This window comes from Canis aureus, chromosome 7, assembly GCF_053574225.1.
Source record: "Canis aureus isolate CA01 chromosome 7, VMU_Caureus_v.1.0, whole genome shotgun sequence".
Classification (NCBI taxonomy): Eukaryota; Metazoa; Chordata; class Mammalia; order Carnivora; family Canidae; genus Canis; species Canis aureus.
Window position 1 is genome coordinate 57677289 of NC_135617.1, and position 27010 is coordinate 57704298.

A 27010-nucleotide genomic window follows, 5' to 3' on the forward strand; every position below is an offset into this window, starting at 1 on the left:
ATATAGTATAACACCCAGTGCTCATCCAATTAATTGCTCTCCTTAATGCCCATCATCCAGTTACCCCATCCTCCCACCCTTTTCCCCTTCTGCAACCTTTTGTTTCCCAGTTAGGAGTCTCTCAGGGTTTGTCTTCCTCTCGGATTTTTCCCCATTCAGTTCCTCTCCTTTCCCTTATGATCCTTTTCACTATTTCTTATATTCCACATATGAGTGAAACCATATGATGATTGTCCTTCTCCTATTGACCTATTTCACTCAGCATAATACTCTCCAGTTCCATCTATGTCAAAGCAAATGGTGGGAATTCATCCTTTCTGATGGCTGAGTAATACTCCGTTGTGTATATAAGACCACATCTGCTTTATCCATTCATCTGTCAAAGGACATCGTGGCTCCTTCCACAGTTTGGCTATTGCCACTCATGTAATTTTAAACATTCTAACGGCCACATAGTTTAAAAAGCAGAGACAAAGACGTAAAATTCATGCTAGTGATATATTTTATTTAACCCATTATCCAAAATATTATTGTTTCAACATGTAATCAATAACATTGTTAATGAGCTGTTTTGCATTCTTTGTTCTAAGTATTCAAAATCTGATACGTATTTTACATGTAGAGCACCTCTCAAGTTGGGTGCAATGTTTTCACTGGAAATACCTGACCTGTATTTTAGGTTTACTAAATCTATTCAGTCGGTATTTTAGAAAATCTAAAATAGAAAATCTAAAATACCGACTGAATAAGTAGAGCCATAACCACATGTTTCACTTATTCTGCTACCTCTCATTTGTCATGTGGGATGAAACTAATTCTCAACAGGTTCCCAGTTACTGCTCACTGAGTTGGTCTCTGTCCTGGATTGTTCTTCCTATGGAGAAATGATCATTGGTGAAACTGACCTCATGCTGAGATTGTGAGCCTCCTCCCCACAAAGAAAAACCCTAGCTGGAACCTGGGAGCTACATCTGTTCACCTCTTTGCTTGGTTTATGTGACAACAAACCATTTTTTTTACAGATCAACTGTGCTGAGTATGTTGAAATTTCATTGTTACTTTTTTTTCATGGAAACAATCAATTTTCCTTAGGGAGAGCATTTTCTTTGCCCCCTGAAATTCCATGATTGCACATAGGGGGTCAGAGGATGCTGACAGGGTGAATGACTGGTGATCACATGCAAGCACCTAACGCTTGGCCCTTTCTGGCAATTCTTGTGGACAGCATGGATCACCAAGGCTTCAGACTAAATGGCAGGTCCTGAGGTACCTGTAGAAGGCATCTGGGTAATGGTCTATAAGTCAAATCATGAAATGACAGCACAGGCCTCACAACTCCTACTCTGGTCCAGGGACAGTCCCCCGCAGGAAACATGCATGCCAGAGCACCGATGCTGTCCTTCTCACACTCTTCTCTCCTTGGTATGGCTGAGCCTGGCGGGGCCTTGCATCTTCTTATTCTTTTTCTTATTAGTGTTTCGATTCAAGGAAGGAAGAGACAGCTCCAGTTCCCTTTTCTTGGCATCCCAGTCTTCATCCTGCTGGTCTAGAGGGAGTCCCTTCTGCCTGGCAGTGCGCCGGTGCTCCTGGCACTCAGGCTCAGCCCTGGAGAAGGGGAAAGAAGGCCATGTTCAACACCCCAGCCAGGAGGGCCTGTCCTGGCTACAGCAATGACCCCTCTTCCTGCCCTCTGCACAGTCTGGCCACGTCAGCAGCCCAGGAAAGAAGGAAAGACGCCCAATCCAAGCAACTCCAACTATACCTTTAGGGATGCCTCAGACACTGAAGAAATGGCTGTGAGATGGAGAAGAATGGCATGCCCAGAGTGGGAAGTTCATAGAATCAAGGACGGGCACTTAAACTAGAGAAGGTGCTGCTGATTCTACAGTGCTCCCCTTAGTAGGGGGCGGCTTTCTTTCATTTCCTTTCCAGTTGTATTTTTTTCCTAATTTTAACACCACATCTGTTTGTCGTGTAAGATTTTAAGGTATGGAAACATACACAAAAGAAATAAAAAGTACCCATAACAATATGTATGGTATGTATATATGGATTTATGAAAAGAATAGCTAGGAGTTATATAGCCAGATGATAGAGAACAATAGAATAGATAATAGAGAAATAGGTGAATGAATCATCATATACACATGGACAAAGGGAAGCATATGAAAGTGCCATCTGAAGGAGCTTAAGTGCAAAGCGTTACAGAAAGCACAGTTCAATCAGAAGACAGCAAATCTGTTTGTTCCTAAGTCCCCATCCCCCGCCACTAGCTAGAAGCAATTGCTCCATATTTAGACCACATAGTATTCCCTCCTCTGCCCTGCTCTTTTGACCTTTGCCACTTTCTATACCATATTAGTGCTATTTATGTAAACAAGTATCTCCTCTCTCAGGGAACTTAATGTCCAGCACCCTATCGGATACATCTTTAAATCCTTTTTAGTACCTAGTTCAAAGCCATGGGCATGGAAGGGTTCAAAAATATTTGTTGAATGAGAGATTTACTACTTAGAGCAGCTGGACCAAAAGTTGAGTTGTTTCACTAGGATCCTAGGATATTCAGATAATTGTCAAATACTGTTGAGGCTTCTACTGAAATTCTTTTGTATCCTCTCTTCATCATTCTAGCCCCAGAGCCCAACTGCTTGAACATGAGGCTTAAGAAATTTCTCAGTGACCTCTTTATTTACAGTCTAAGTGCCTCCAATATCCTAACTGCATATACCCACTGCCCCTTCTTCCACTACTGGGGAGACTTTACTAAAGCATCTGTTTCATTTTGTCAATCCCAGGATGGGTCCACACTCATCTGCTTGCCCAGCTCACAATGGTTACCCACCCACCCAGCCTTATTCTCCACTTCTCTTTAGCTGGCATGCTCTTTGTAGCCAGGCCACTCATCCCTCCACTATCCTTGCCCATCCTCACACTACACACAACCTGTGCACGTTTCCAACTTGATGCCTTCACTCCAAATCGAGAATCTTCCTCCCTCCTTCATGAGTCAGATCTAAGCTGTCTTTCAAGGTCCAGATTAATTTCTCCTTAATCAGGATTCTTTCTCTCTAAACCCTCTTAACTGTCAAAAGGGAAGTTCCTGTGGAAGATGATGATAACCAGAAATGACTTACACGTGATGTGGCTGACCTTTGTTGTTTTTGCCTGCTCAGCCCTGCCTGGTCACTTTTCCTGGTAATAGCACCCTCCCACTCTTTGGACAACCACTCCTCCTCCACTTCAGTTATGCTGGGGTCATGAAAGGCGCTTATCCACCCATTAGTCACTGGGGAGGGGCTGAGATTATGCAGAAAGAGTCAGCGGAGGACAGGATCCTGAAGAATTTCAGCATCTAAAAGGCACACAAGAAGAGGAGTTCAAGAAAATCATGAAAAGAAATGATCAGAGAGATAAAAGGAGAAATCAGAGAGAATAGCACTAGAGAAGAGAAAAAGTTATCCAAAGAGACACTCCAGAGGAGAAATCAGATATCAAATTAAGTGGAGGTAAGATAAGAATTGAGAAGAGACCATTGATTTAGCAACAAAGATCTCCCTGCATGAGCACTGATTCAGTAGTACAAAGTGGAGAAGTACAAAGGTAGGTGAGGAAGACACCCACATAGATCAACACTTATTTACATAGATTAACATTTAAGTAGCATAGAAATGCAGGAAGAGGAGTGCCTGGGCAGCATAGTCCATTGTGCTTCCAACTTAATTCTGGCTCAGGTTGTGATCTCAGGGTCGTGAGCCCCACATACAGCATGCTCAGAGAGGAGTCTGATTAAGACTCTCTTTCCCTCTCCCTCTATACCTCTCCCTCCACTCCTAAACAAAGAAATAAATCTTTGGGAAAGAAAGAAAGAAATGCAGGAAGAAGAAAGAAACAGCAGACAGGAGAAGGACCTCTAACTGCTTATGTGTTTGTTCAATAAGATCTATTTGAACTCTGTTCAAAGGTCAGAGAGGAATGACAGGAAGGAATAGAAAAAAAAGCTAAAAATACAGACGAGAGAATAAAAGATGCAACAAAGAATACAGGACTGATGACCATGTAGGAGATATAAAGGTTTGGGTCAGGGTCTATATGGAAGGACAATATGTCCCTCACAGAAGGACAGACAGGAAGGTAAGAAGGAATAGATGTATATAGGCATGCTCTTGGCTTCAAAATGCTCTATGCAGTACTTTCTGAGGGACAGGCTAAGATATGATGGGTACATGAGTTGTCAATGAAAGAGTGGGTCAGGGAGATAGCCAAACCGTTCTAAGAGCTCAGCTGAAGATAGAAATCCCAGAACTTTGGGTGGTACTCATGAACTTATCCATGGGCTTTTCTCTACCAGATCAAGCACAGGAGTGAAGACAGAAACTAATACAAGGGTGGTAATTCTAGGTTACATGGTACAGAAGGACAAAGGGCTGGAAATTTAAGAGTCATGGGAACAGAGCAGAAGAAGTGGTGTATCATGGTGTCCAGATGGCAGGCAGATGGAAGATCATGGAATCTTCAGAGCAGGTGATAGATTGGGAGGGAAAGAAGAAATTGAATGAGAAGAAGTCTTGATGCACTCAAATACCTGTGTGGTGATCCAGGAACTGCAAAATGAAGAAAAATAATCTATGGTCGCATAGTGATACATTAAAGTTTTTAAGATTTCAGAGAACAAATGTTGCAGATGCTGAGATTCACAATGGATGGAGATCACTGAATGTAGGGGATGACACAGGATTGGAGAGAAGAGTTGTTGAATCAGGACTAAAGGTTTTGCTTCTTTTACCCCCCAAATAAACTTTATTATGATTCTGAATGTTTTTAATATGGAACACCATTGTGAAGAGAAGGTCTCTTGGTTTCTTCTACAGATATCTAATCTCATCATAAGCAACTCTTTTTACTAGTTTAACATCTGGAAGATAACTTCATTTGCAAGTTCTTAGAAGTATATGTAATTGTCATTGCCTCTTCCCACCAAGTACTGCTCTATAGATAGATTTGCTATGGATCTCATTTTGGTTTTCCAGCAATGCTGCCCTCATTCAATTACTTTACTGCCTCTTATATGAATTTGCTTATTAGCTCAACCAGATTATAAATTCCTAAATTTTATTTCCATCCTCCAAAGTTCTGTTAAGTATACAATTGATATTTAATTCTATTTGAATGCAGTAGGTGAAAGAAAAAATTAATAGGTGCTAGAGAAGTCCTGATCTTCAGTATGTGAGTAGAAGATTCACAGAGGAATAAAAGTTTTAAAAGGTAGAGGGTCCTTATAGCTGACAGCCTAATTCACCAGTTCCATTTTTAATATGAGAATCTGAGAATCAGCAAGGTGACCTAGCTAGCCCGAGATCACATAGCTAGTTTGAATACCTTTCAGGAATCTGAAGGGGCTCCACGAATCTAGTGCCATGACCCATTTTCAAACTTGGTGTCCCACCTCTCTTCTCTGACATAATTTTTGTATAATCTAAAACAATAATTATAATAATTATATATTATTAATTGTTATAAATATATATCATTACAATAATCATAATTTTGGTATAATATAAAAACAGTAGATTTCACATAACCTAAAGCAATATAGTTTCCACCTAAACTAGTCATTTCAGGGACAAGTGAATGAAAACAACCCAAAAAACCGTTGGCTGAATTTGCTTGTTTCATTTTCAGGGATCTGAGATCACTGAGTTGGCAAAGACCTTGACCACAGGCTCCTGTTTCTCTGCCACTTCTCTAACTGGAAATGAAGCTTACTTCTCCAAGAATGCCACACAGGCAGTCTGCCCATAGATCTGTGCGATCCTCTTTGGCGTGTCTCCAAAGAAGTCAGGGGCGTCGATGGCGGCATGCAATGCATGGAGAATTCTGAGCACATTCACATGGCCTGACTCAGCAGCAAAATGAGCTGGCGTCCAGCCCACATCCGTTACCAGGCAGGGCCTGGCTCCGTATTCTAAAAGGAGCTGCATCACCTCCATGTGCCCTAAGATAAAGGGAAGAAACAGGAGGAGGTTAAGATCAAAATGTCTCTGTCCCACTGAGGCTGGAGCTAGCCTAGATAGTATAAAAGAAAGGATGACATTTGCTTTGAGGCCCTTCCAGTTTGCTAGTATCACCACCCCCCCCTTTTCCCTCTCTTAAGGGGGACTCAGTGCCCCACCCTTACCTCGTGAACTTTGCTCCCACTAGAGGCCTGAGATTTGCAAGTACTCCCTCGAGGGCACTCCCTTTCCCTGCCCATACCCGCAGGCCCTGCCTCGGAATCTTACTTTCCCTCCCAAGTGACCCTATATATGCCTATGTGGGCACTGGTAAGACTCACTCAGCTTTTGGCAGTCTCAGTGGCGATTCAAAAACAAATATTTTGCAACAACCTGGATGGACCTTTGTGGAGGCCGAGAAAAATTAAGGCCATTCCACCACAAGTTTAGCATTAGCACAAGTACAGCCATCTTAGGTCCCTGGGAATAAGAACTGAACTTTACAGGAAAAACTGCAGATTGTCCTAGGTAGGGAATCCCATACCGGAAAGACAATAAAGCTCAGAATGCCCTCGGCAGAGAATCCCGTATCAGATCTTAGGAAACTCCCCCACCCTTTCCCCCATATTGGAATGGAAAAAATTCCTCCACCCCTTCTGAAGATCCCCTAGACCAGCCATAAAAAACCCAGCTGTAACCCACTTCGGGGTCCAAGTCCCTGCTCTGCTGTATGGAGTATATTTGGACCCAAGCTGGAGCTTGTAAATAAACCCTCATGTACTTCCATCGGTGTCAGCTCCTTGGTGGTTTCCTGGATTCGCAATCTTGGGCACAACACCTTGAGGGCATTACACTAAGTGAAGTAAGTCAAATAGAGAAAGAGAAATATCATAGGATTTCACTTATATATGGAATCTAAAAAAACAAAAACAAAAAGACACCAAGATCATAGATATAGTGAATAAATTGGTGGTTGCCTGAGGCAAGAGGTGAGGGGTTGGATAAATGGGTAAAGGTGATCAAAAGGTACAAACATCAGTTATAAAATAAATAAGTCCTGGGAATGTAATGTACAGCATGGTAACTATAGTTAGTAATACTGTTTTGCATATTTGATAGTCATTAAGAGAATAGATCTTAAAAGTTATCATAAGAAAACTTTTTTGTTACTCTATGTGGTGACAGATTTTAACTTCACTTACTATAGTAGTCATTCCATAACATCCACAAAAATTTAATCATGATATTGTATACCTGAAACTGATATAATGTTGTATATCAATCATACCTCAATAAAAAATATTTTAAATCCCACTTACTTTATAGCTAGCACAGATTAAAAGGCTTTCAGATATCAGATCAGATAAATGTTGGCTCGTACCTGCCAATAAGTAACACTTGTTAACTGTGGAACCCCAGACAAGAAACAAAGATCTGAGGCTCAACTTCCTCATTTGTAAGTTAAAAATATTGTGGGGCATCCATTACCCCACAAATGGGATGGATTCTATTCAGGTACTGCCCACTCACCTTTGATTGCAGCCCAGTGAAGTGGGGTTCGGTCATTCCAGTCCACATCCTTGTAGTTTGGGTCACAGAGGCCTTTTTTCAAAATCTTTCTCACTAAATTGTAGTCCCCTGTAGCCACGGCTTGGTGGAGCTTTGTCATGTCTGACATTTTGGTCAATTCCATGACAAAAACAACTGTGGGAAAAACAAACAACTTGAGAAATTCTCTACAATTCTTTATTCCCAGTAAGTGATTCCACAGGATTCTTTATCATTTACTTGCTTTCTTACTTCAAAAATTGGCATATGTAAAAAAAAAAAAAAAAATGGCATATGTGTGTTCTGCTAAGAGTGTATTTGGATTTCAGCCACTGTGGTTAGCACAGTGGCTGAAATCCTCTACCTAAGGCCTATCGATGGGTCCCCTCTGCCTACAAGAATATAGGCTGAACTCATGGGTTAGCATTTCCTATTTGGCCCCAAACCACTTTATAGTACTAGTCCCTACTCCTTTCACAAAGTGCTAGTAGTGTGCTTCTGAATTAGTTACATAATTCTGTGCCTTAACTTTTTCATCTATAGCACAGGTATAATTTGCCAGAGTTGTTGTGAGGATACAAGGATGATCCATGTGAAAAATTTGCTGACTGGGGGCACCTGGGTGGCCCAGTTAAGCGTCTGCCTTTGACTCAGATCATGATATTAGGGTCCTGTGATAGAAGCTTACATCAGGCTCTACCCGGCAGGGAGTCTTCTTCTCCCTCTACCTCGTCTCCTACTCATGCTCTCTCTCTCTTTCTCTCAAATAAATAAATAAACAAAATCTTTTTAAAAATTTACAGACTGGATATAGAGCGGTACTCCATAGAAATCTAGTACTATTGACACACCAGTTTAGATGGACAAGATGTAAACATGCAAATAAAATGCTCAAAAGTTTTTTTATAACATTAAGACATAAACCAATAATTCTCAAACCATAATCTACAGATGCTTAGGAATCCTGACTCTTTTAGGGGATCTATGAGGTCAAAACGATTTTAATTATAATATTTAAATGTCATTGGCTTTGTTCACTGTGCTGACATTTTCCCTGATAGTTCAAAAGCAATGATATAGAAAGCAGCTGGTACCTTAGCACAAAGCAAGGCAGTGCCAGCGACATCAAACTAGACTAGCAGGCATGCTATTCTTCACCAGCACACACATAGAGTCGAGAGAGAGAGAGAGAGAGAGAGAAGCTAGTTTCAATAAGGAAACTAACGCAGTAAGAATTATTTTTACAAATGTTGACCCGTGATTACATGACTTAATAAATGTGATTTTAAAATATTGTATAACATGGGGATCTTTGGGTGGCTCAATGGTTTAGCGCCTGCCTTTGGCCCGGGGCGTGATCCTGTAGTCCCCAGATTGAGTCCCACATCAGGCTCCCTGCATGGAGCCTACTTCTCCCTCTGCCTGTGTCTCTGCCTCTATGTGTGTGTGTGTGTGTGTGTGTGTGTGGCTCATGAATAAATAAATAAAATATTTAAAAAATAAAATAAAATATTGTATAACAAAATGTATTAACACTTGGAAAGTCTTCATAACTCTGTGAACAAAATGACAAGTGTATGATGTTACAAAATCATGCATGGGTAAAAAGACCCATTCAAGATAGGCCAATAGATTTTAGTGAGACAGAGTATGAAAAGTATACTAAGATTGTTTCAGATTCCAACTCATTTGTAAAGCACTACCACCGGTCCAATTTTGATGTAGTATCAAAAAGAATACGATAGTCATCTGAAATGGCTATAAAATACTCTTCCCTTTTCCAGTTTTATATATGTATGGAATCAGATTTTCTTTCTATATTTCAACCAAAACAATAAATTGAATGCAGAAGATATAATAATCCAGCTGTCTTCAATTAATCCACATAGTAAAGAGATTCAACTGAATAAATAAATAAATATGCTGTTTTCACTTTTTTTGCTTTACAAAATATAATTATTTTTCATTAAAATATCATTCATGTTATTGTATATTAGGCTTATTTGATTTTTGTAAATGACTAAATAAACATCTATATTTTTCCTCAGTTTTAATTTCTAATAAGGTAAATATTGATGGCTATAATCCATATAAAGAAAAGCTCTCTTGGGTTCTCAGTAATTTCTAAGAATGTCAAGGAGTCCTGAGACCAACAACTTTGAGAATTACTGGTATAAACAGATAAGGGGCTGGGACAGAAGAACAGAATGAGGAGAGAGTCACTTAAAGTGAGGCCAGTGGGAATGTCTCTTTGATCCCAGCATTTAAGTTGAGACCTCAAGAAAAGTTTGAAGTCAGACATATACATTGTGGCCCAGCAGCAGCATCACCTAGGAACTTATTAGAAATGTGTATTACTGAGCCTCATATCAGACCCACTGATGTACACTGAAATATGAGGACAGTCTTAGAGTGGGAGAGAAGTTCATAACACAATAAATATGCAATGCCCTAATTGTTATGATGGCAGTGATTTGTGATTTTCTAGGGATAGAAGGAAAGGACCATTCCTAGGACTAGGAAGTGAAATGCACTTTTTTCTGAAAGTGACCTAAGCAAGTCATCCCAAAGGGAAGAATAAGAGTCATCTTGGGCACTGGCAGTATGGATATGAGATCCAGCTCAGGCACAGAGCATCTATGGGGGGAGGCACATTCTGCAAAGTGCAAGTGGTTCCAACTTTCATGTATAGACCAATGATCTACAAATGTTTCCTGTAAAGGGAAGGATACAAAATTTTTAGCTTCTGTATGTCAAAAGGCAAAAATCAAGACTATTATGCAACATGATATAACTATTATGTAACAAGAGAACAACTCCTGCCAAGGGCAGGCCATCTCAAGGGGAAAAAAGGGGTGGCAGTGTGCTTTGTGCCCACTGGCCCTCAGCTGGAGACGTTCTCAGGGTGAAGAGCAGTCAGCTCGAGGGGAGAGGGGTCTGGATGGTAGGACAGTCACCTTCCCTCTACCCCAGTGATGCCCAGATTCCAGCACCCCCTGCCTCTTCTTTCCAAGAGCCCAATCATGTCAAGTTGAAAGCTGGTGGGAGGCAAGGTTACTTGACTGAACTAATTCTACTCCTCAGTACCCGCAAATTGCCAATGGCAATTTACTAATCTCTGGTGCATATAAAGTATCTGGGATGTTGTTAAAATGCAGATTCTAGTCTATGTCGAAGCCTGAGATCCTGCATTTGTAACATGTCCCCACAACAACTACTAGTTCATAGACAACATGGAATAGCGATGCCTCTCTGGAGATAAGGCAGAGGGGGAGAACTGAAGTAAGGGAGAAGTAATAAGGATGTAGCTATTGTTCTTCACTGAAGGACTATGGGAGAATTACCGGTGGGTTTTAAAAAATAGAGGCCTGGGCCTCAGCTTGAATTGCTTCAGAATCAGTAGATGTGTCCAACAAGAACATGCCTTTTTGCGTGAAGCGAGCACTCAGTATGTGCTCGGTAATGGAAGATGGCATAGGATGTGATTCATCTTTTTGGCTTGTTTGTTTTAGTAGAAAACTCTTACACTGGAGCATTGGATCAATGATAAAATAAAGTAGTAAACAGAAGTACTAGCAGATTTCTCATCTCCAGGTGTCACAAAAAGCCAAACCATTTTTAGAAGCAGTGTCTAAAAATGTCTTTCACACAGTCTTTAGGTAGGTTTATGCTTAAATCAGCCCTATTTGTTTCACATTTGGGTTCACACCAAGAAAATTCCACAATTTTCTGCAGATAAGTGGTAATTCAAGTAGAAGTTTCCAATGAGCAGCTAAATTTGTTCGCAAAGAAATTGGTGAACTGATCCTAAAAACCCATATGGAAATGCCAGGGACTCAGAATAGGCAAAAGAATTTTGCAAAAGAACAAAGTAGGAGGACTCATATATCCTGATTTCTAAACTTACTTCAAAGCTACAATAATCAGAAAGTGTGATAGGAATGAAATTCACTGTGTGGTCTAAAATGTGGTATAAAGATAGACACATAGAGAGAAATAGGATAGAATTGAGAGAAATAAATCCAGAAATAAATGTTTACATTTATGGTCAACTGGTTTTCAACAAAGGTGCCAGGAAAATTCATGAGGAATAAACAATCTTTCCAAATGGTACTGACACAATTAGCTACTCACATAGTCAAGAATGTTTCCCTCATACCATATACAAAACTTAAAATAGATTACAGACCTAGAGGTGCCTGGGTGGCTCAGGTGGTTGAGGATCTGACTCTTGGCTTCAACTCAGGTGGTGATCTCAAGGTCGAGCCCTGTGTTGGACTCTTCACTCAGAGCAGAGTCTGTTGTCCCTCTCCCTCTGCTCCTTCCCTTCCCTGTGCTCGTGTGTGTTCTTCCTCTTTCTCTCTCTCTCATAGATAGATAATAGATAGATGATAAATAGATAGATAGAATCTTTAAAAAATGGATTACAGACCTAAATATAAGACCTCAAACTCAAATTCTTAGAAGAAAACATGGGAGTAAATCTTCATCACATTGAGTTAGGCAATGACCCATAGTAAGACAACAAAAGCACAAGCAACAAAAGAAAAAAAAAATAAACTGGACTTCACTAAGATTAAAAACTTTTTTTTCCTATAAGCAATACCTTTGAAAAAGTATAAAAGCAACTGCAGAATGGGAGAAAATATTTTCAAATTATATATCTGATAAAGAGACTTATATCCAGAATATATACAGAACTCTTACAATACAACAATAAAACATTAACTTGCTCAAATAAAAATGGTCAAGGAATATAAACAGAAGTTTCTCCAAAATAATATGCACATGAAAGCATGCTTAAAATAATAAACACATGAAAAGATACTCAACATCATTAGTCATGAAGGAAATGCAAATCAAAACCACAACCACACGGAGACACCACTCACACCCTTTAAGATGACTGTAATCAAATAGACAAAATGAATGTTGATGAGGATGTAGACAAATTGAAACCCTCATGCATGTGGTAGGAATATAAAATGGTGCAGCCACTTTGGTAGTTCTTCAAAAAGTTAAACATGGAGTTAAATGACTTGTAACTCCACACTTAGGTATATACAAAAAAGAAATGAAAATATATGTCCACACAAAACTTGTACACAAGTGTTTACAAGCAGCATGATTCTAAGAGCCAAAAAAGTGGAAACAACCTAAATGTCCTTTAGCAGACACACTCAGGAATAAAGTGTAGGAGATCATACAATATAATATTATTTGACACTAAGAAAGGAATAAAATACTGACACATGCTGCAACTTAGATGAACCTTGAAAACACACTAAATGAAAGAAGCCAGGCACAAGAGACCACATATTGTATGATTCCATTTTTGTGAAATGTCCAGAATAGGCAACTACAGAGACAGATTACTGGTTGCCTAAAACTGGGATGGGGTGAGGGTAGGAAGTGACTACTAGTGAGTATAGGATCTCTTTTGGGGGTGATGAAATGTTCTAAAATTAAACAGTGGAGAAGGATGTTTTCACAACATCTTTAAATATATTAAAAGACACTGAACTATGTACTATAAGTTAATGAATTTTATGGTATGTAGATTATATTTCAATAAAGCTGTTTACAAAATAAACGATACTATTAATTAGAGGCTTTCTTTAAAAAATTATTTGTAGAATACATCCAATTCACTAGCCTCCCACTGACTACTGAAATTTAGCAAATTTTCCTTCGCACAAATCTTTGTAAATTTGATTAAGTACACCTGAATTTCTATCTTTCTGATAGAGGTGTCTAAATGTAAAAAAGTAGTCAGTAGATAGATAAGTTCTAATAAATATGAATGATTTATAAGAGTTGCAGTAAACATCTGAAGGCAGGAGTAATATAAAAATACTTACTATCTTGTTTGAAATCTGAGGCGCTCAGCGCTGGCTGGTGTGTTAGGGGCCAGAGTTTTGTTGTGTTTCCACCATGGAAACTGGCCCCTCCTTCCTTATTAAAACCTGCCAATCAACGTCAGCTTCGTGGGTGGTCCTCGCTGGCGGAGTGGGGACCGCATCTCTGCCTCCACCCAAGCCAGCCAGCTTTCCAGTCTGCTTCTGGGATCCTTGACAGCTTTTCATCAAATAACATTTGATCAAAATGCATGAAAATTGAAAAAAAAAAAAAATGGCCAGCCCGCAGGGGCGCAATGAAGATGAGTGACTTAGTGGTGGAAACAATGGGTGCCCCTCACTTTCAGAACCAGCTGTGAGATCTTGGGCAAGGCCCTTCAGTTGGCTAAAACTCTTATTTCTCACCAATAAGATGAAGTTTTAACATTTTTCTCACAAGGCAATAAAAGATGAGTGGCTGAAATAATTTATAAAGCACTTGGAACAGGATAGAGGCAGAGAGGGAGGGATGGAGAAAATCGTCAGGTCATTTCTCCTTGCCTCCTCCTTGTGATTCCTTACTCTACCATCTGCTATCTTTATGAAGTGCTGGTCTAAAAGGCCTACTTCCTACCTCCCTCTTGCCTCTCTCCCTCCCTCTCTCCTTCCTTCTTCTCTTCCTCCTTCTCCTTCTTCTCTCTCTCTCTTTCTCTTTCCTCTTCTCCTTCTCTCCTCTCTCTCTTGTTCTTTTTTCTTTCTCCTGCCATTTCTCTGGGACCTTTCTTCCCGCATGTATTTATTGAATGACTTATATCTCCCAGACATTGTGCTGGGCCCTGTGGAGAACAAGACACTCGTGCTCCTTTCTTTTTTGAGGAGACTCCAAAGTAAAAGATGACAATATTGAAAAGCATTTACCATGCAAATTCAGTTTCCTATTAGCAGATTCTGCTTCTTGTGGTGAACAATGAATTAGTATTTTTGTGAGACCAGGGTTTATCTTGGTCTTATTTTTAAAAGTCTCTGTGTGCTATTTGTGTCAAAATTTTAATTTTTTTTAGAATGTGACTGATTGAATAACTTCTTTCTGGGGTTAATGTCAAAAACCTACTCTTGCCCATATTGCGATAGGTCACAGCGGCCCCTGGGCAATATCTGTGGGCCAGCCATTGATCTTTGCTCACACTGGCTCAAATACTGGGATGAACACTTCTGACTAAGGTGACTTTGGTGGATTATTTTGTCTGTAGAAACCATTTTTAAGTCAGGAAGAGACTCTAGAAATCGTGATTCAAAAATTTATTTTAGAGAGGAGAATGTTGAGACCCGTTGACATCATGTTATTTAAGTCACACTGCTACTGTGTTTTAATGCATCTTTTACCATCTCTCCCACCCTAAGTTCAGAATATATAATGGACAGTGACCACAAGTTCAAGGGTGGGCTGGACCACTTTGCCATGCCCTTGCATATTTACTGTTTATGTTGACACTTGCTCAGGATGCCATGATTTGATTTTCTTCCACTTCCCTGCAACTCTAAAGAAGATGATAATAACAAACCCATATAGACTTTGTGCACAAACCAATATTTGTGGAGGAGTCAATGCAGTGAGGTGAACAGAATGGTGATCTGGCGCCTGGGAGTGACAGGAGGGAATGAGATATTTGTTAAACGCCTTTGTGCATCAGGCATTGTTCTACGTGTTTTATGGATATTACTTATCAATCTTAGTATCAAGTTCAAAATATAGTTTGCACACAACAGCACTGAGGCTCAGAGGACTTAAGCATACTCAGGCCAGATCTGTCTACTTCCGGTTGAACATTGATGTGAGAGCTGGTCAGACTCAGCACCTGATGGTGTTACTGTTGGAGCCCAGATGTCAGGGAGGTTCCCTGGTTCCTTTATCTGAGACTGTGAAAATGAGTGTCAGGTTCTGTTTGTGGCTTCCAAATCATTTGTTCCTTTCTGTGTATGTCCATCCTATCCTGTAGGAGCTTTCATGGAGCCTCCTAGTCAAGGAGGGGGACTTTGGTACCTGTCGGCCCTTCAGCCTAGCATCTCTAGTCTAGACATTTCATTTCATCTTTCCTACCATTTCCTATGGACTCATTGCCTTAAGGAAGTCCTTTGGGCGATAAATTCACAACCAATTTTCCCTGAGCATCTGATCAGACGTGAAAATGACCATATTTCTCTTTAAGGAGGTATTAATCTAGTTGAAGAAATAAGATATTATACAAATAAAATGTAATTGAAGCTATATTAGATCCTCTAAGAGAAGCACTGGAGCACTTCAAAACTTAGCATTTGAAACCCCTTAAAGGATGCTGGAAATCTTCTATTGTCCCATCAGATACTATCCACTATTTGCCATCCTGAGAGGTTGACCTGTATGGATGGTATCCACGGTCTCTTGTGTCCTTTGGCTTCCAGTTGGGCCTGGCCAATTTCCAGGAGGAGATTAAAGCATGGATGGGAAAGTGGGGTTGGAATAGGTAATCCATTGGCTTCCTTCCTGCCTGGTTGCCATGGTTTGCTGCGAAGGTCTCTGCTCCTGTCAGGTGGCCCTCTTCATATCATTACCCTTACCAGGTCCTAGTCATTGGCTCCTCCTCTTGCTCCTACAGGCCCATGGATGGCAAGGGCTCCCTAGTGTTGTTTGCCCAGAGGCACTGCACTATGCCTTGTGTGGTTTCCGGAATCCTACTCTCCCCTTGATAAACAGTCCCTTTATCAAACACTCATCAAGTCATCCAGTTTGAGGATACCACATGCTTACTGCCAGCATCTGGACCAATACAGTAGAAATTCTACAAGCAAAGGGGGTGCCCCAGCATGGAGTCCAGAATGGCTGTGTGTAAAGTGAGTTGAACATAGGAAGACCTACAGGAAAAGGAGGCCAGATCCTGGAGAGCCACAATTGCCATGGCAGGATATCTGGATTTTATTTCTCCCTGCGTACAATGGGTAATATTGAGAGTTTCTGAGTGGGGAAGTAAAATAATTAAAAGTCCATCATTTTTAGAGAAGTAATTTTGCCACAAGAAGGTGTAATGTATTCTGAGAAAGACTTAGAAGGCAATAAAAAAAGCATACACTGTGATAAAGACAGGTACAAGGATTTAAATTCAAGGATAGTCACTGAAGTGCTATTTCAAAAATTAAAAATTGTAAATAACCCAAGTTTCTAGTAAATAACTCAAATTTCCACTAATAAGGGGAAATATTATGTAGTCTCTTAAACTGATACTATCAATATGTATCTTTTGGTTTGCTGAAATATTAGTATTGCATTGCTAAATTAAAATAGAATCTCACAAAATGACCAATAATTTGGCATATGTGTGTACTTGTTTATGCAGAGAAAAGGTGAAAAGGATATACACCAAATTGACGTAAAAACCGTTTTTTCCTAAAATAAACACATATGACTTGTGTAAACAAAAGAGACATTTTGTGATTGTCAAGGGTAGAGCTTTTGAGGACTTTGATTAGCGTAGGGAATGGGAAAGAGGGCATTGCTAACGCTCTGTCCATAGGCTCAAATAACTTTGCAACTGGATGAGAAAGGAAGGGGTCTCTGAATCACAGGGCCACTAAGAGATAACTGGGAGTCTCAGACCTGGTACAATGCTTCCTACATCTTGACCAAGGTTAGTAAGGATGTTATCAATGACTTGGGAAAAAAAAAAAATGTCCTGGAGACTAGTTCGGCAAACCAGATCATAGAGTCCAGTGACTGAACCCATACAAAAAAAGTCACTTGGGACATCCACAGTTTCAGAGTAGCAGAGAGTCAGTAAGGAGTAGAAATGCAGTAGACTTTACATAGATTGAATCTACAAAGGGTATTTAAGACACTGCCAAAGAAGAAGGAAGGCTTAGCCTGGCATTGGATAATTAATTTTGGAACTGGCTAAAATATGGAATAAGAGATTCTTTATCTTCTTACATTTTAGAAATTTAGAGATGTGACCATCTGGGATCTGTCGTCCTCTGGAAGTTCTTCACCTCTGAAGTCTTGTGCTTCAAATTCCATCCTCCGACCATGACATTCCACCCTTCCACTTCCATCATTCTGCCTCAGTGTAAGTTCTTCCAACCCACTCAGGTCACTAGTGATTTTCAGTTCTTCCTGGTTCTTCATGCTATGTATGTATGTGTGTATTTATATATATGAATGTGTATGTGTATTTTTATATATTTATTTATATGACTATATATGATTTTTCCCATAAACATATACATGTGTATATATAGATATATATATATATCAAGTGTTCTCTCTCTATATATATATATCAAATTATACCAAATATTGTTCTAAGCAACTTACATGCATAATCCCTTTCAGTTCTTGCTGCATCCCTGTGATATAAATACTATTATGATTTCTATTGTACAGATTAGGAAACTGAGGAATTAAAAGCCTATGTAACTTGCCAAAGGCCTTTTGAGCTAGTAAAGATAGAACTGGATTCAAGCCCAGGTCTGTCTGACTCAGCCCTTTTAATTATGGCACAATGTCTGGAAAATTGTCAGGGAGGTATGTACCAAATGTTCAATAATTACTTCATCAGGTTGTGGTTGGGGGACCCCCCCCACTTTCTATGTTATTATAGACATATTGTTATTTTGTTTTGTTTAGATTTCTAACAACAGGAATGTATTACATCATAACTAGAAAACAAAAATCTTTCAAATTACCATCAGTTCCCTTATTTTCTCTGTCTTTGGCAATCTGCTCTCCAATTTTCCAAGAGCAGATAAGCCTCCTCTCTGGCTTTGTTCCTGGAATAGCAACATCACCAGGGGAAGCACATGACCAGACACACTAACTCTTCAAGCAAGGAGTGAATTCCTGGCGGCCATGGGGCTCCGAAAGCTTCAAACATCCTTAGGCAGAGCCTATTACCAGCCCCCAGATTGTCATTCTGCTCATGCTCTCTCTCACCCAAGCTACAGCCATATCTTTTTCCTTTTCTTCATCAAATATCTTAAAAGTGGTCTAAGCTCCCTGTCATCGTATCTGCATTTCTACTCCTTACTGACTCTCCACTCTCAGCCCTCTATTATGATGCAATTAGTTGTAGGGGTCACCAGGCCTTCCTAATCGCTAAGGCTCAGGACTCCTCCTTCATTCTTCATTTATTCTATTTAAGCAACCATGTTGGTCATACTGACCTTTTAAAACCCCTTTCCTCTCTTGACTTCCTCAGAGCTTCTCTCTCCTCTTCTCTGTCCTTACTTTGACTAGCCTCTCTCACTGTCATTCACCAGCTTCTCTTCCTCCTGCTGTCCGTGGTTGTGATGTTCTTTAGAATCCTGCCTCCTACCTGCAAACCCTCAATGGCTAATCCCACGCGTTCTCAGCATTTTCACTTCCGAATAAACGACTTCTGCCCAGGTCTGAGACTGAGCTTGGGATGGTTCTACCCAGATGCGAAAGCTCACCGTAAGGGAAAAGAGGCTCATTTTGTAGCATTTGCTGATTTCTGTGGCATGAGACCTTCCCTTTGGTTGATTTCAAGCTATCAGAGTGATGTCACTGAATACACAGCTGGAAAGAAATGTGCATAGACAGCTGTTGGGCAGGAATAAGTCAACTCCACCCACCACTTGTTTTGCCTGGTGTCAAGGGCAAAGGCTCTCAAACATTTTTTTGACTTAGGGTAGAAAATACATTCTATGTCAGTTACCTACATATGTATACAATGGAAATACGGTTTCTGTGAAACAACACTTAACCTTATCACATGTGATATATTTTAAAATCTGCCATGTTCCATTTCATGGAACTATTTTTTAAAATAGTTGTCTTGGGGTGCCTGGGTGGCTCAGGAGTTTAATCATCCAACTCTTGAGCTCAGCTCTTGATCTCAGCGTTGTGAGTTCAAGCCCATAGGGTCTACTTATCAATAAAAAAATTTGTCTCAACTCACCAAGTACATTTAATAGGCCATTGACGGTTCATAACTCCCAATTTAAAAACATCGGCCTTAGATCTTTCAAACTTAGTGTATACAGAATTGTGCTTCTTATCTCACTTTTACAACCTATTCCTTTTCCTGGTTTTCCTTTCTCAGTTAATGGCTCCATTACCTACCTGGTTTCCCCAGCTAGAGGTCTCAGGGCCATTTTGAATTCACCCCCCTGCTTTAGTCTTCACCCCTTGCTAATATCTCTTAAGTAGATCTTCCTAATGTCAGTTCCCACTGTCATTATCCTAATTTATATCAAACTTATATCATCACCTTTCACCCCACAGCCTCCTAATTCATCATCTCAACATGTTTTTTTTTTCTTAGTACAAAATTGTCTTCCAAAAATCAGTAATGCTACCGCTCTGCTTACATTCAAATAGTGATGGTTCCCCATTGCCCCAAGATATTTTTCATTCATTTAGAAAACTTTTTCAGGGGAGACTACTATATGCTAGGTTCCATATTGGATGCAAGGGAATAAAAATGACACAGTCCCTGTTCTTAAAGGGCTCATAGTCTAAACCCTATTGTGTTTCTTGGAAGACTCTTTTAGTAGTGCCAACTTACCTTGTCATCCTTACTTTCTGTGCCATCCTATATTTTTAAAAGATTTGTTTGTTTGTTTGTTTGTTTGTTTGTTTGTTTATTTATTTATTTATTTATTTATTTATGAGAGAGAGAGAGAGAGAGAACATAAACAGGGGGAGCAGCAGAGGTAGAGGGAGAAGCAGACTCCCTGCTGAGCAGGGAGCCTGACTCCAGGTTCGATTCCAGGATCCTGGGATCATGACCTGAACTGAAGGCAGACCCTTAACCGCTTAACCGATTGAGCCACCCAGAGGCCCCTGTGCCATCCAATCTATACCCCTGAGGCTTACTGCAGTGGGGAACTTGACGTTCCCAAGGAATATCATTCACTTTTAGGGCCTTGTGCCTTTTCTTATGTAGTTCCATGTTCTGTTCCAGCATTCTATATACTCTTGCTCTCTTTCTTCCAGATAACCTCCTACTCATCCACAGAAGCCACTGTCTTGGTGAAGCCTTCCTTTTCACAAATTTCTATTCTGAAAAAGTTTTAAATAATCAGTATAATCATGCACATACTTCAAATAGTTAAATTGTTCTGAAGTACTAAAACAGAAAGACGAGACCCTCACACCCATCCCATCCCAAATCCAGTCCAATTCCCCAAAGATAATCATTCTTTTTAAAAAAATTTTTTATTTACTTTCAATTTGCCAACATACAGTATAACATCCAGTGCTCATCCCATCAAGTGCCCTTCTTAGTGTCCATCACCCAATTACACCATCCCCCCACCCACCTCCCTTCTGCAACCCTTTGTTTGTTTCTCAGAGTTAGGAGTCTCTCACGGTTTGTCCTCTCTCTAATTTTTCCCCACTCAGTTTCCCTCCTTTCCCTTAAGATCCCTTTCACTATTTCTTATATTCCACATATGAGTGAAACCATATGATGATTGTCCTTTTCCAATTGACCTATTTCACTCAGCATAATACCCTCCAGTTCCAACCACATTGAATAAAATCCTAGGTATTCATCTCTTCTGATGGCTAAGTAATATTCCATTGTATATATAGACCACATCTTCTTTATCCATTCATCTGTTGAAGAACATCGTGGCTCCTTCCACAGTTTGGCTATTATGGACATTGCTGCTATGAACATTGGGGTGCAGGTGTCCTGGCATTTCACTACATCAGTATCCAAAGATAATCACTCTTAGTGTTTCTTGTTGGATTTCTGGTGATCTCTATGTGTTTCCAAAATAATATGCTACTATGATTTCTTGGTATATCATCTTAGGCACTGTCTATCTAATTTCTACCAGGAGAATGAGCACTTAGCTCACAAAATGCACTGGCCCTATCTTTCCTCTTCCCTGAACCACCTGATAGAATTACATCTGTATACTCAGGCCTTCAGCTGCTCTCTCTCCTCTGCAGAATTACTATGCATCCAGACATTTACTTCCATCCTATCAACTATAGACAGTATCTCTCAACTCTAAACTTTCTAAAATGAGACCCTTAGTAACCCAACTTTCTCTCTACCCTGCTCCCTACTTCTACCTCCTTCTACCTACCTACCTTTACTTTTACATTTAAAAAATTAATCATGTTTCCATTCTCTTGTATAATCATAGTTAACTCTACTTTGGCTTGTATATGATTCTAAAAGATGAAAATCAATAAGCAATGTAATGTCTCCTCTAATAGATCATGTGAATATTATTCCTTATAGTCTAGCAGAGCATTCTGATTATACTTCTCTGGGCCATTCAGAGAAATTTATTTTTGGATTTCTGGTTTAAATGTAGTTTCTGATGGGGAAAATTATCAAGGCAGGAAACCACAAGTGTTGGAGAGGATGTGGAGAAAGGGGAACCCTCTTGCACTGTTGGTGGGAATGTGAACTGGTGCAGCCACTCTGGAAAACTGTGTGGAGGTTCCTCAAAGAGTTAAAAATAGATCTGCCCTACGACCAGGCAATTGCACTGCTGGGATTTACCCCAAAGATACAGATGCAATGAAACGCCGGGACACCTGCACCCCGATGTTTATAGCAGCAATGTCCACAATAGCCAAACTGTGGAAGGAGCCTTAGTGTCCATCAAAAGATGAGTGGATAAAGAAGATGTGGTTTATGTATACAATGGAATATTAGCCATTAGAAATGACAAATACCCACCATTTGCTTCGACGTGGATGGAACTGAAGGGTATTATGCTGAGTGAAATAAGTCAATCAGAGAAGGACAAACATTGTACGGTCTCATTCATTTGGGGAATATAAAGGATAGTGAAAGGGAATAAAGGGGAAAGGAGAAAAGATAAGTGGGAAATATCAGAAAGGGAGGCAGAACATGAGAGACTCCTAACTCTGGGAAACGAACTAGGGGTGGTGGAAGGGGAGGAGGGCGGGGGGTGGGGGTGAATGGGTGACGGGCACTGAGAATGGGTGGGGGCACTTGATGGGATGAGCACTGGGTGTTATTCTGTATGTTGGCAAATTGAACACCAATAAAAAATAAATTTATAAAAAAAATAAAGAGAGAACAGCTGGGAAAAAAAAATAAAAATAAATGTAGTCTCTGTGTTTAGGTGCCACCCAGTAGTTCAGACTCAATCTATTGTAAGCTGTGTCACACCAGCAGTATGCCTTTCCTGGACATTTCTCCCCTGCAAGCTCCTGCTTTTAATTTTTTTAAATTTTAAATTGAATTAATTTTTTTCCTTTGCATTCATCACCACCTGAGAGCCCCAAGGGTTTTCAAGTTCCCAGTCATACTTTCAGTTCTATTGAATCCCATTATTTTCATCGAGATGGTTGGTTTCCAGGCTAGGCCTACCTGTCATCCGGGGTTCCCTTACTCTGCTCATTTGTGATGGAGCCTCTTTTCCTTGAATCCTGTACAGTAAGGACAGTTTTGTCTTCTACCCTTTCCAAGAATAATTAATAACTCAGTTCTCCGAATTTTCACCATCCAATACCTACTTAACAGGACAGCACTCTGTGTTGTGATTTCTTCTCTTTTTTTAAAGGTTTTATTTATTTATTCACAAGAGACACAAAGAGAGAGAGAGGCAGAGACATAGGCAGAGGGAGGAGAAGCAGGCTCCATTCAGGGAGCCCGATGTGGGACTCTATCCTGATCCCAGGACTCCAGGATCATGCCCTGAGCCCAAGGCAGATGCTCAACCACTGAGCCACCCAGGCGTCCCTGTGTTGTGGTTTCCTAAGCTTGCAGAGCATAGTCTGAAATTGTAACTAACATATAGTTGGCCCTTAATAAATACTATTTAACAATACTATTAAGCACATTATTACTATTTAGTCCAATATCTTGATTGAGGGAAGAATCATCAGTTTTGCTTATATTAAAGATATATATAAGCAATGCTACGTTGATGGGAAATAGGAAGAAATAAGAAATAGCTCAACAAAGCTCAATAACTCAAATAGCTCAATCAACTTATAAAAACAAGTAGCCAGGGGATCCCTGGGTGGCTCAGTGGTTGAGCACCTGCCTTCGGCCCAGGGTGTGATCCTGGAGTTCCTGGATCGAGTCCCACATCAGGCTCCTTGCATGGAGCCTGCTTCTCCCTCTGCCTGTGTCCCTGCCCCACCCCCCTCTCTGTGTCTCTCATGAATAAATAAAATCTTTAAAAAAAAAAAACCAAGTAGACAGTTTGTTTTCCTTTACTACATAAAATTAAAATAAAATCCATATCAGACCTACCTTTTAACCTGTACGTCTGTTAAAACTTGCCATTCTTTTGGAATGTGAGTCCCATACTAATTTCACTGCACTAGGGTTGCCAGATAAAATAAAGGATGCACAGTCAAATTTGAATTTCAGTATATGAAGAACTTTTAGGATGAGTATGTTCCAAATGTTGCATGGAACATACTTACACATACTTATACATATAAAGCTTTTTAGCTTTCTGTTGTTAATCTGAAATTCTATTATAACTGGGCATCCTGTATTTTTATTTGCTAAATCTGGCAACCCTACAGTGGGTATTTTCTTAGGACACTAACCTGCTGATGCCAGTCACTATCATCCCATAAGGGAATCTGGTCTGATTATGGTGGGGAAAGCACAGAGCTGGCATTGAAAAAAACAAATAAAATAGATCATACCTGCCTTCCAGACCTGCTTTCAAACAAAGCTTACCACCTTTATAGGTGTGATGCTGAATCTCCAGCTTCTTTGTCTGGTCTTAAGATCAAAAGGAGGAGGTTGTCAGAGATCTCTTAAGTAGGGCAAAATGTACCCTTTTACATTAATAATCTGGTGCAATTTGTTTCACAGGAGCTTAGCCCAGGACCTACAGGAAAATGTCATTAAGCGGATACAGTTTTATATAAATGTTCATCTATTGTTAGGTTTAAATTAGTCACTGCTTCTTTAAAGACACCTATGTTAGTATGGCATGGCATCAACGTTTCCCAGGTGCCAACTCTGTCCCAGCATTTCACAAGCATCTCATTCTTCCAAGGGGCCTCTCTGACTGATGTATTTTGATTAGCTCCATTTTACTGATGAGGAAACTGAAGCAGAACGGATTTAAAAAAAAAAAAAAGAAGAAGAAGAAGAACTGGCCCAAAGTCATACCACTAAGTATGCGAAGTGAGCTACAAACCATGCCTTCTTCCCACAGAGTCCTCAGAATAAAAATAAAATAAATTTCATCTACGGTTCCATCAACTCACCAAAACTTACAAATAAATCACTATTTAAAAACTACAAAACTTGGGCAGCCCGGGTGGCTCAGCGGTTTAGCGCCGCCTTTGGCCCAGGGCATGATCCTGGGAACCCTGGATCGAGTCCCACGTCGGGCTCCCTGCACGGAGCCTGGTTCTCGCTCTGCCTGTGTCTCTCTCTCTCTCATGAGTAAATAAAATCTTTAAAAAATACAAAACTTTAATAAGGCTGCCTATGAATTTCAACTCTATTTCAAACTGTTTCCCCAGAGTCTGTAAACGAAGCTTTAAACGGATACGTTTCCAATAGGAAGTAGATGGAGGAGAAAGCCTTTGGGGAAACGAACAGGGAATTTCAGTTAAACCCCAAATAACTGAGTTGTGAGGTGGCCCCTTCTCACAGCATTTCCCGTCCTCTCCGCGCAGAACCGAAACTGGGGGCGGCCGGCGGGCCTCGGAGCCGAGTGCGTCTGACCAGCGCCCGGGCTACGCCGTTGAGGCGTGGACGGACCCGGCGATTCGCAGCGGGCAGGATGAACGAGGTCGGCCTGCTGCGCAGCGGGGCAGGGGCAGGGGCAGCGGCAGGGAGCGGACCTGGCCAGACCCAGCCTGAGCACGGCACCCCCCGGGCACGCGCGGGTCCGCCCCCCACCCGGGGCGTGCTCAGTCCACCGGGGGCCGCGGGTGGCGGGACCCCGGGCCTTGGGCAGCCGAGGGCGCTGGGTGCGCCTGGGCGCGCCGGCCTCCCAAGGGGGAGGCGGGTGGCCGCACGCTCCTCCCCGTCCCTCCCCCGGGTCCCTCCTCCCGCAGCGCCGGGGAGGGCCCAGCGGGCGCGCAGCCCACCCACCCCGCGCCCCGGGGACTGCGGCCGGCAGAGGTCCGCGGCGCCGGCGGCGACCAGCAGTCGGGCTCCTCGGGCTCCGCGCGCTCCGGCCGGGGGACCCTGGTTCCGGCGAGCGGCTCAGCGCGGCGCCCGGGTGAGGAGCGAGCGCGGGACGCGGCGGGAGGCCGATGGGTGCGGGCGCGCTGGGCGCGGGGGAGGGCGATCCCCGAGCGGCCGCGGCCACCGGCTCGGGGAGCCTGGGGGGGCTGCGGGGAGCCTGGGGGGAGCCTGCGGGGGAGCCTGGGGGGGCCTGGGGGGAGCCTGGGGGGCTGCGGGAAGCCTGGGGGAGCCTGCGGGGGAGCCTGGGGGGAGTCTGCGGTGCGGGGCCCGACCAGGAGCTGCGGGGAGCCTGGGGGAGCCTGGGGGAGCCTGCGGGGAGCCTGGGGGAGCCTGGGGAGAGCCTGGGGGGAGTCTGCGGTGCGGGGCCCGACCAGGAGCTGCGGGGAGCCTGCGGGGGAGCCCGGAGGGAGCCTGAGGTGGAGCCTGAGGGGCCCGACCTGGAGCTGCGGGGAGCCTGCGGAGGAGCCTGGGGGACCCTGCGGGGTACGACCCAGAGCAGCGCCTGCCGGGGGCGGGGGGGGGGGCCGGCTCGCTGTCCCTGCCCACTCGCGACAGCGCTGGGACCTCGGCGGGGAGGGTGACAGGATTCGAACCCAGTTCTCTCGGGCGTTTGCCCCGCAGGCGGCAACCCTTACCTACGAATTCAGCGCAGAGAGGGAATCAGGCCGGGGGCACGGGGAACGCGGGGAGACTTCTTATCCCAAGCCTCCGCGGGCACCAGGCAGAGGAACACCTCTCCTTGCGGAGTAGCCCGAGCCCAGTCCCGAGCCCGAGCCGCGGTCGGTCGTCCCCGGGATGGAGCGAAACCAAGCCTGCCCCGGCCCTGCTCGCTCGCCCGCACCTCCCAGAGCTCTCCCGCCGCCGGTCCGATGGGATCACAACCCCAAGTACAGGGGAAGCTTGCTTACAAAAAAAGTCAGAGAAAAACTGGCTGCAGAGATCTTTGCCTTCCCCATCACACTCGGGAGCTCCTCGTAGAACTTTCTAGCTTGCAGAAAGGTCAGGCTGGCAATCAGGTCTGCGGTTCTTGCGGTTGCTGCAGAGGTGATGAGGAAGGAGGGACAGGTGTGTGGGGCTCGCCGATTTTTGAAGGACACATGAGCTCAGGTTTAGGAGACATTTGCAGTAACAAATCAGTCTTGCGCAAATTACCTTTGACCCAAGTGAGGATCCTCAGCTGGGAGACTGGTTTGCTGCTGCGTAGGAGCTGGAAAATGTATCCCTTGAAGTGTTGAAGATCCCAAAAGGCTCCGGACCACATCTTGGGCTACCATTCAACTCAGGGACCAAGGCATTAAGTATTGGCCACCACAAGGCACCGGGGAGCTCCTAGCACCCCAGCGGACTTCCTCACAGAGGGAATTCTGGTGATCCCCCTAGAAGCGGGTGAGAGAACCTACCTCCTAGGCATTTTCCAGCTAGCACTCACTGTGCATGTCCCTTCCCCAGACATTCTCCCAGGACTTGTTGC

The 27010-nt window shown here is 42.3% G+C and overlaps 2 protein-coding genes across 7 annotated transcripts in view; one reads left to right on the top strand and one right to left on the bottom strand.

Annotated features, from left to right (window-relative positions):
* ANKRD66 (ankyrin repeat domain 66) lies at positions 1-26599 on the bottom strand. Of its 2 annotated transcripts, none has more exons than XM_077903765.1 (4): positions 26175-26599; positions 7521-7694; positions 5764-5992; positions 1-1605 (listed from the first exon to the last, which is right to left on the bottom strand). In XM_077903765.1, the coding sequence occupies exons 2-4, from the start codon at positions 7681-7683 to the stop codon at positions 1404-1406; spliced, it is 594 nt and encodes a 197-aa protein (XP_077759891.1). In that variant the 5' UTR covers positions 7684-7694; positions 26175-26599; the 3' UTR covers positions 1-1403. The 2 variants fall into 2 exon arrangements, with proteins under 2 accessions (XP_077759891.1, XP_077759890.1); XM_077903764.1 differs by lacking the exon at positions 26175-26599 and adding an exon at positions 13400-14147.
* Positions 25118-27010, top strand: part of PLA2G7 (phospholipase A2 group VII) — a 42241-nt gene continuing 40348 nt past the window's right edge. The window contains exon 1 of one of the 5 annotated variants that reach the window (XM_077903759.1): positions 25118-25138. The gene's annotated coding sequence lies outside the window, so the exon portion shown is untranslated. Of the gene's footprint in view, positions 25139-25419; positions 25574-27010 lie in introns of those variants that run through there. The other 4 variants (XM_077903762.1, XM_077903760.1, XM_077903761.1 and 1 more) reach the window with 4 other exon arrangements.

Coding starts and splice junctions, on each gene's coding strand:
- ANKRD66 (XM_077903765.1), bottom strand. CDS start 7,683: ATGGAATTGACCAAAATGTCAGACATGACAAAGCTCCACCAAGCCGTG. Junction 5,993..7,520: donor TCACTGGGCTGCAATCAAAG/GTGAGTGGGCAG, acceptor CCTTTATCTTAG/GGCACATGGAGGTGATGCAG. Junction 1,606..5,763: donor TGTGTGGCATTCTTGGAGAA/GTAAGCTTCATT, acceptor CCCCTTCTCCAG/GGCTGAGCCTGAGTGCCAGG.